The 10665-nt window shown below is 35.8% G+C and overlaps 1 protein-coding gene across 4 annotated transcripts in view; it reads right to left on the reverse strand.

Annotated features, from left to right (window-relative positions):
* Nucleotides 1-10665, reverse strand: part of LOC136036718 (coiled-coil domain-containing protein 39-like) — a gene marked incomplete in the record, with an annotated part of 149037 nt that overhangs the window by 45927 nt on the left and 92445 nt on the right. For all 4 annotated transcript variants that reach the window (XM_065719061.1, XM_065719063.1, XM_065719064.1 and 1 more), the window contains 2 exon segments: nucleotides 1393-1532; nucleotides 9936-10190. In XM_065719061.1, the coding sequence (XP_065575133.1) occupies nucleotides 1393-1532; nucleotides 9936-10190 (395 nt within the window).

The following is a 10665-nucleotide window of genomic DNA, read 5'->3' on the forward strand; positions in this document are numbered from 1 at the left end:
GTTTTTTTTCGCCTGGCTTTGGAAGCCGAAAGCGAGTGTTAACGAAAAAGGTGTCTGTTTGCTTATTATCTTGTCTTTAGCGTAAAAGCAAGGCAAAATAAAATTGTCTATGGATGAAAGAATACAAACTTGTGCAGATAAGGATACAGACTTGTGCAGACTGTGCAGATGTACAGTCTGCAGGCTAATAAAGACTTGTGCAGATGTGCATATAAGGTTTCCAGAACTCTAGAAACCTTTTAAGAAGAATTATAACATTCTTTCTCAATAATGGTGCAAGTAATATTAAATTGTGTGCTCAAGTCCTAAGTGCAACGCTAAAAAAATTCACATATTACCTATTCAATAAACAATTTTTCATTTTTGCAGGCGATGTGAGAGAAAAGTGAGCTTGGACGAAATACCTCGTATAAGGCCCTCTAACTCGAGAGGTATCAATTCATACGTTTCCATCATTCTCTTAGATGTCTATAGGAAGCGTGAGTGCAAGTCTAGGTCTTAGGGACCGTTCCCTGAATGATATCGGAATGATGCTAATTTGAAAGAGATGTAGCATGCTTAGACATATTCGTCCCATGTGGCTCAAACTCTGGAGACATACTTCGGGTACTCAAGGTGCACATATTACTCAATTGTGATAAGATGTGTGACTGATTGAAAGAAGTGCACTGAGGGGAGAATGGGGCTTGAAACTGGAGCCCTTAAGCTGACAATGTTGACCAATTCTTACACGTGTCTGATCTCAACAAGGGGCTATTTGTCTATCTTTCTACAAAACCGATATTATTATTAATTTATTATAATATTTATTATAATATAATAAGCAAAACTTCTTAAATGAGCTCTTAGCAGAATTATGTGCCCCTTCAATGTTTGAAAAGGTCACTTTTCTTTTGAATATGAATTAAGTGATTTTTCAAATAATTCGATTAATTTAGCCATACTGCTATTCTTTTCGAAGTTATTCTGAGTCACGAGGGTAAAAATCGTGCGAAAAGGTGATCTTTTTTCTTACAGGTTCTCTCTCTTAAGAAGGACGTCAGAATTCTTTTTCTTCGTTTTCAATGTTTCCATCCTTATTGTTTGATTCCTTTATTCTGAATAATAACATTTTTTAGTTTCTATGCTAATAAAACCTCAGTTTTTATCAAGGATGATGTGTGTCACATTGCAACAGATGGGTTAGAAGGCCATTGACTTTTAAATTTGACGCCGAAGGATGGATACGCTGGATATTAGTGTATAAGTGATTTAGATCCGTAAAGCAGTGGAGGCGGAATCGTTCTATTGTCCTTGGTTCCATGTATAGTAGTGACCTGATTTAGGGTACTAAGTTCACTGCTGAAAAAAACTACAAAATCCAACAGATAAATAAATGACATGAAAACTTACCTGGCAATGAGTTTGTTTGTTTGAGAGATCTTTAAATTTTCAAGGTTTCGAAATTTTGACAGTTCTTCCTTTGCAACTTTGATTTCACATTTTAGCCGCTTCTCTTCATTTTTGAGCTCCGTTGAACGTTTTTCAATTATCTACAAAGTAAATAAAGTAGTATTTTTTTTTGCCAGTGGTAGTAAAGTTAAGCATAGCTATGTGAGTTTCTCCTTAATTTTAGAAAAATTTTCACATTTTTAGTTGTCAGTATCCCTAATGCCCTAACATACAAATAATATTTCAGTAGGGACAAATCCTTTTATGACAGTGAAACAACAACAAAATATCAGAATATTCTGGTTACGTATACGGTGGCCATCAGGAGCAGATAGATTCTATCTGCTCCTGATGTAGAGTACGGACAGAGATTTTTATTGTCACTTCACTGTCAAATAAAACATTTTGTCCCTATTAAAATGTCATTTGTGCGTCATGGAAAGACAAGGTAATCTTCGAAAGTACCTGATACTCTAAATAAAAGTAATGGCTCACTTAGAATTTGACCAGTATTTTTTGTTCATCATAAACTGCCAGAAGAAATCAATTTTTAGATAAAGCGTAAATTGATAACAAAGAAACAACTGAAAGAACTAGAAAAAATGCAAAAATATTAATACAAAACCTACTAACCATTAACTAATGAAAAAAGTAAGTAATTTTACAAATCCAAATAGTTTATAAGTTTAAAATTTTATTTAATTATTTCATTTTTAAGAGCTTGTAATATCATCTCAATGCTTCAGCATAAACGTGCATACTGTAATATAATCTTTCTGAAGGTATTACCTCAAACTAGGCAAGTCATCAAAACCCTTCAAAGGGTCAAAGGACACTCACCAAAGTATTTCCTACTTCACACTTTTTGAGAGGTGTTTCCAGCCAATAAAGGCATCTGTTTGAATTCCATGCCACCTACCTTGTGAAAATTCTTACATATAACAACACAAAATAATAATAATAAATAAATAAGAAGGTATGATATTAAGACACTAGAAGTTTTATGCCCCTCCCTCCCCTGTTATCCTTAGCGAGGCGGTATGGTTTCATATACGGTCTTTTTTACGACAATGCAAAACCGATCGATCCAAAAATACATGACGAATATATACATATAACATATATGTATGTATATGTATATATATATGTACATATATATATATATATACATATATATATATATATATATATATATATATATATATATATATATATATATATATATATATATATATATATGTATATATATATCATGAAAAGAGAAATCACCAATGCAACAGCACAAACACACAAAAAAAAAAAAAAAAAAAAAAAAAGAGAGAGACAGAAGGAGAAAAGGAAGACTGTTTTCCTAAATTAGTGATTAATATAGACAAGCACTTGAATGAGGCCTTAACCCTACTCATCCATACAATCACATAGGTCAAACAGCATAGCCACACACAATCAACCATAAAGAATAATCCATGGACAGGCAGTCATGTCGTCAATAAGTATAAGTCGTCATTTACCAAACAATAGAAAAAATAATATAGACAAATAATTCAGAGGCAACACCCAACATAAAGGCTCATCAGGAGCCCTTATATATATATATATATATATATATATATATATATATATATATATATATATATATATATATATATATATATATATTATATATATTATAATGGAAATTTATAAAATATGCTGTAACAGTTATGAACACGTGGAATCCATCCGGTGGATGAAGAAAGTCAGGAAAAGAGGCGAATTTGTCAAAATTGTACGGAATATGGAATAATTGTACGGAATTACACAAGGAGGCACGAACTTCTGATGGGCTTCTGACATGGCCTTCTCTCATCACAGAAGCATAGCGATATCCTACCACCGAATATTGCACAAAACAAGCACGACACACGGCACAGCAACAAGCTACAGCAATACAACCTTGGAGCAACACAGCGATACAGGAAATCATTCCGACAATATTTCACCATTTATTTCAATTTATAGTTTTATTATTATATGCGAATATTTATTTTGATATTCTGCAATAAATTATTTGTCTGTATAGAATGTGGAGATTTTTACGGATCAAAATTATTAAACAAGAGCTTTCTGGTGGATGGACAGGTCCTAGGTCTAGGACCTAAACAACCGATGGACCTTTCTGGTCCATCTGGTGGATGGACAGGTCCTGAATATGCGTCTGTTGATTTTTTGTTGATATTTACTAACATGAATTACCTTTTCGGAATTATGTCCCTGGCTTCTACCGTTTAGGGATTAGGTCGTTGGTTTGTATTTGTGGGGATTACGACAAAGCGACATTTTACTTTCAACCTTATTTATTTTTCTCTCCAGTGTTCTAGGTATCCGTAAAGTTGCCCAAAGAGAATGAAATACTCATTTGAGAGAACCAGAGAAATACACGGAGAAAACTCGAGTTCACCTGAGATAAAAAAAAAGAAGCAAAATCCAACTCGACCTATAATTACCCAGAGTGAGTAATGGATTTGTTTCTAACTTCAAAACCACCATGTGAAAATAAAACCTTCATCACACTAACAACACCTGGGGCCTTATTAAGTTTTATTCATTTTAGTGCAGTCACTAATTGTTTCTCACAAAATAAATCTTCCTTCACATCCGAGGTGTCACAGACTTTTTTCATTCTTTTCTATATCTTTTCCTGTAACTCTGCCCCTGTTTAGCACAGTCTCAAAATGTTCAGCCCATTTTTTCTTAGCTGTTTCCTTATCACTATTTGTGGCGCCGTTCCTATCTTTAAGAGGGAAAAGTCCAGATTGACTATTCCTTCAAAATTTATTATCATCCCAGTATAATATTTTCTTTTGTGGTGTCTCACTGAATTTTTCCAGCTCTAGATAATTTTTTTCCATTGCCTCCACTTTACACACATCCATTATTTTATAGTTTAATACTTTCTTCGCGTTCCTCTTATTTTCATACTATCTATCACTCAAATAATTCTTGAACAAGGCCCTCGTTCTCTCTATTAAACATAAAGCATTTTCATTTGCACATAAAGTTTTTTCCCAGCTCTATTTCTTGCTTATACTTCAAACCATTAGTGACTTAACAAACTGTTTTCCAAAATTTTTCCCTTGATATTCTATATTATCAAATTTTAGACTCTCAAGTTTATTATTGAACTGTTTCTGGAAAGTTTTTTTTCAAATTCTAATCGTGGAGTCTACCAATGTTGTAGCTTCCCGGAAGGTAGTTACATTTCTAAATTTTAGCTTTACATTAACCCAAGATACAACTAAATGGTAATCTTTACTTGACTTGTAACACCAGTGTCAGTACTAATTTATACCCTCGTATCTTGAATCGATCCAACACCCAGTCAAAACCAATTGATCCAAAATCGTCAAATTCTAATCGTGGAGTCTACCTATGTTGTAGCTTCCCAGAAGGTAGTTATGCTTTCTAAATTTCAGCTTTACATTAGCCCAAGATACAACTAAATGGTAATCTTTACTTGACTTGTAACACCAGTGTCAGTACTAATTTATACCCTCGTATCTTGAATCGATCCAACACCCAGTCAAAACCAATTGATCCAAAATCGTCAAATTCTAATCGTGGAGTCTACCTATGTTGTAGCTTCCCAGAAGGTAGTTACGCTTTCTAAATTTCAGCTTTACATTAGCCCAAGATACAACTAAATGGTAATCTTTACTTGACTTGTAACACCAGTGTCAGCACTAATTTATACCCTCGTATCTTGAATCGATCCAACATCCAGTCAAAACCAATCGATCCAAAATCATCAAATTCTAATCGTGGAATCTACCAATGTTGTAGCTTCCCAGAAGGTAGTTACGCTTTCTAAATTTCAGCTTTATATTAACCCTAGATACAACTAAGTGGTAATCTCTACTTGACTTGTAACATCAATGACAGCACTAATTTATATCCTCATATATTGAATCGATCCCCCCAGTCTTCGGTCAGCTTAATTACAATTATGCAAATACCCTGTTAACTTATTGTCCATTTTATGATCATACATTGAACTGGTTATAAGTATTTTGTTATACCTACAAAATGGCAACAGTCTCTGAAAGCATTACTATTTTTTTCTACACATATTTACCTTTGCTGGGATACCATCTATCCCCATTTCTACCCACCTAGGTATTGTGATCCCCTATTAAAAATATCATATTTCTAACTGAGAACTTGTCTATTTGCGCCTGTGCTTGAAAATAAAATTTCTCTGAGTCACAACTATCTAAATTAGTGAGTTGTAAAAGGGCATATACTATTATGCCTGATGCCCTGCACATTTTAGTCATAAATGAGCAAACAACGTTCTATTATTAATACTTTTCCGATCTTAGCAAGACTTAGCAGATTCTTTATTCCCCATGATTTCCTTTCCTTGCTTGTGCGACCAATCCTTCCTGTAACACCCAATTCAATGTTTCTTGAACCTCGGATATGAGTTTCTAAAGCCCCATAAGCCTAGTTTGAAGTATCTAAATTCGTCAGTCAGAATATAGATACGATAGTTCTTTTTTTTAGTATTGTAACATTCCAAGCTGTAATTTTTGCATTCTTTTAATCATAGAAATTTTACGGCCGTAGGAAAAACAATGGTCCCAGAACCAGTGGTGAACAGGAACTAACACAGTCTATACGCAGTCTACCTGTCTACAGAAAACACTTAAGTCGGCTTAGATCCAGACAACAAGAAGTCTCTGGGACCTCCATATGAAAAGAGGCTTTGTGCAACCCTGGGCCCTTTTGGGCACAAAATGATCTTCCACACTTGGCGATGATCTTTTATCAACAAGACTTCGAATCCTGCACAGTCAGCCTCAAGCCTATTACCTCGGACTCGGTATATGTTATGCCTACAAAGACTATGCCACTGCAAAGAGGCAAAAGTTCTAAGGCCTATTGCGTTATTTGCGTCTAATTAAAACTATATTATCTTATGATTGAGTTCTAAATTCCTCAAGACATTTTCTTAAAGTTTCAAACTAATATCAGCAATTGATCTGGAGATAGAGCACACGTTTTAACCAGCTAAACGTACAGAGTATCTTTTGATTTACCTCAACATACCCTAGAAGCTTCAATTAAATAGCATTAGCTGATCCTGAGATATTGCACATGCGCCCTGTTGGCGACCGAGATGCAAATAGTTGTGTTTTGATTGCTATCAACATCCCTCTCAATGTTCTCCAGTAGTTTCAATTTAATACCCTTACCTGTTTCATAGATATTGCAGACATCTCCCATTAACAACTGGGTTGCACAGTGCCTTTACGTTCAACATCAACCTAAAAAGTCTCAGTTTCAACTTGATAGACTTTCCTAACTGTTCTTGAAACACTGAAGATATAACATTTCAAAGCGTGGATGCATATATTGTGTTTTGATTTAGTGCAAAATCCTCTTTAATATTCCCTAACATTTTCAACTTAATAACCTTAGCCATCTGCGAGACATTCCAGATAAGCAAATTTAACAACATCGACAATTTTGACAAGCAGATGCATTTAAATTCTTTTGATTAACCCAAGTAGTTCTAGTTACAATAGTAGAAGTTGCAGTAGTATTTGCAGTCACAGTCGCAATCGCAGTAGTAGTTGCGGGGCTAATAGCAGTCGTCAGAGTCGCAAGTAGCCACAGTTGCAGGCACGAGTTGTCATATTTATAGTCACAAATTGTTGAAGTCATAAGTAGTCACAATCGCTGTTGGAAGTAATCATAAGCGCAGCTAGCTGAAGTAGCAGTCAGGTTGCATTCGTATCTGCAGTTGAAAGCAGTCGCAGTCACATGTTGTCGTAGTCTCAACCAGTTGCAGTCAAAAGTATTCGCAGTCTCAAGTAGTTGCAGTCGCAAGTCAAAACTATTCGCAGTTAAAATCTCAATAGTAGTAGCGAAAGCGATCCCGAAAGTTTCAAGTTAATACTTTTAGCCACTCCGACTGTATTGAAGTTATGCCACTTTGATAACCTAGATGTATGTAGTGTGTTTGATTTTGCTTAATATCCCTCAACATTCCCTGAATTAGCACCTTCATATCCCTAACTTTTTCAGACACACCCATTATCTTAAATCCCCCCTCCCAGTCTCAATGATAAATCCTGTGTGTAAGCAAAGGGGAAATTGCATAATTTAAAATACTTTATCTGGTGGTTTTGAGGGGTATGGCACTTCTAAAAACATAATTATTGGGCTTTTTGACTATTTGGACAAAGTGACTTTTTCATAATTTTGATCAGTGTTAAGGGGGGGGGGGTCTAAGAAGGACAAAGAGACCCTTTGCAATACGATAACTGTTCAACATGCCATGAAATTTTAACTGAATACCCCCAGTTGTTCCTGCGGAATTGCAGATGCGCTCTTTAGTCAACTAGCATGTCCATAGCAGGTTTTGACTTTGTTCAATATCCCCTTTAAAATTCTCCTCAAAGTAGTCGGAAGTAAAAATCATCATTTTCACAAGAACTAACTGTCAGAGTCACTATCAATGGCAGTAGAAAATAGGCACAGTATATCATTACTCCTAGTCGAAGCTGCAAGTAGTCGCAGTCACAGTTGCAGCCGCAGTAGTAGTAGTAGTAGAGGTCTTTGCCCTCAAAGTTTCAAGTTAATAAGCTATTAAGAAGACAAAGTAGCAAGTAGTTGCAAAAAGTTGCAGTCGCAAGTAGTTGAAGTTACAGCTACACTAGTAGCAGCAATAGTGGTCCTGAAAGATTGAAGTTAATACCCTTAGTGGTTCTTAAGACATTGTAGATACACCCTTTCCCCAGCCTGGATGTAAAGAATGCCTTTTGATTTAGTTCACCATACCTCTCAACATTCCTTGAAGTTTCATCTTAACACCTTTAATTGTTTGGACACACCCAGGATCAAAGCCTCTCCTTTTCCTAATGATAGATCAGGTATGTAAACAATAGGCAAATTGCATGGTTGAAAACCCTTGCCCCAGGGTCTCTGAGTGGCTCGATATCACCAGAGGCATAGTTATTAGACCTTCTGGCTATTTTGAGCAAAATTACTTCTTCAAAACTTTGATCAGTGCTCTGGAGGGGCATCTAAATAGGGCAAGTTGGGGATGGGCTAGCTGATCCTCGATCACATTTGGGCGCCCCCTTGAACATACCCTGAAGGTTTCAGCTAAAATGCCTCAATCATGCCTAAGTTGTTGCTAATAGGTGCTTTTGTCAACCAGCATGCACATAGAATGTATTGATTTTATTCGATATCCCCTTTAAAAATTTCCTGAAAGTAGTCGCAAGTAAATGTAGGCGTAGTCACAAACAATAGCAGTCAGAATCACGAGTAGTTACTGTAGCCAGTACTCGTAGTCACAGTTGTAAGTAGTCCCTGTTGCAAGCGTCTTGGTTGCAGTCGCAAGTAGTTGCAGTTGCAGTCACAGTAGCAGTTGCATTAATATTGATCCTTTCAAGTTGATAAAGCTATACGCTCCTAAGACAGTTTAGATACGCCTTTTTGATAGCTTGGATGCAGATAGTTTCTTTGATTTAGCTCAACAAACCCCTCGACACTCCCTAAAATTTCACCTTACTACACTTGGGCTTTTCAGACACACTGAGGATCAACAACCCTCATTTACCAATGGCAAATCCTGCATGTAAAAATGAACATATTGTATAATCCACATTCCCTGATCCGTGGCTGAAGGGTCATAGCATGCTCGGGGGCATAACAGTTCAACCTTTTGACTATTTTGAGCGACTAGATTTTACATTGCTAGTTAGAGACTGATAATGGTAATGGTACTGATAATATTTATATCGTTTTTAAATCTACTAGAGTCCCTTACATTGTAGCAGCACAATTAACACTTGAAATTTAACCCTCCCCCTCCCAATTCCTCTTCATTTGCTCTGTTTTTTGAATATATTTTGACTTGCAATGAATATCTTCCGTTCGTAATTGATATCTAGCTTCAACAGACCGTTTTCAAATTACATTTATAGCCTTTTACTGTACCCCTCAGGTCCTTACAGTAGCCCCACTAACCTCTTGCTGTGTCTATTGAAATACTCGGGTGTGAATAAATATTCAAGATTTACCCCTACTAAATAAACATTTTCATTTGCTCTATATTTAAAACACATTTACACTTCGCAGTCAAAAGCTTTTTCTTGTGCTGGAAGCCCAGCTTCGACAGACCTGTTTCAAGCTGCTTCTGCAACATTTTATTGCACTCTTCAACCCTTAATAGCAACTCTTAACCATTGTCGTACCCTTTAAATAGCAGCTACAGTATAAACATTCAAATCTAATCTCTTCTAGATTCATCTTCCTTTGCTCTATATTCAAAACACACTTCGACTTTGCAGTCAAAAGCTTTTTCTTGTGCTGGAAGCCCAGCTTCGACAGACCTGTTTCAAGCTGCTTCTGCAACGTTTTATTGTACCCTTCAACCCTTAATAGCAACTCTTAACCAGTGTCGTACCCTTTAAATAGAAGCTACAGTATAAACATTCAAAACTAACCTCTTCTAGATTCCTCTTCCTTTGCTCTATATTCAAAACACGCTTCGACTTTGCAGTCAATAGCTTTTGCTTGTGTTGGATGTGCAGCTTCAGCAGACCAATTTCAAGCTGCTTTTTGTAAATATCCTTATCCTGTTCTTTCATTTGAGATTTCAAAGCAGCATCTAGTGATCTCAGCCTTTCCTCCTCCTCCATCATTGTTTTGCAGGAGCGTTGTTCATTTTCATACATACGAAGCTGGTGCATGACATGTGCCTAATTAAAAGTTTCCATTAAACTCAATTAAAATAATGCTGCATAAAATATAAAGATTTACAGAAAATCCAAGAGCTAAAAACTTGACACTTTCTCCTCTGTTCTAGCGTACTTACCATACGATGTTTGTAACTTTTCTCTTTTTCATCTATATTTTATTACTTTCCATATGTAAGCTTTTCCTTTGGAAAATCAAGACTTTATATTGTTGTTCATCTCCTAGGCTACCGTACAGTTTTGCGACTTACCAAGGTAAAAACACTCCTCTAGATAATAAGTTAAAATGGGTTGTAAGCCTACTACATTTTTTTTTATTAAGTTACCATAGATAGGATTTGTGGGAATATCTTCAGTATTTGTCTTTAGCATCCGGCTGTTATGTATGTATTTCTTTATTTTGATTGCCACACTAGGGATTTTGATAACCATTTATGGACACAAAGATTGCCTTATTAATAAAGACTAATAATCTGGG

The sequence above is a fragment of the Artemia franciscana genome, chromosome 15 (assembly GCF_032884065.1).
Source record: "Artemia franciscana chromosome 15, ASM3288406v1, whole genome shotgun sequence".
In the NCBI taxonomy this organism is placed as follows: Eukaryota; Metazoa; Arthropoda; class Branchiopoda; order Anostraca; family Artemiidae; genus Artemia; species Artemia franciscana.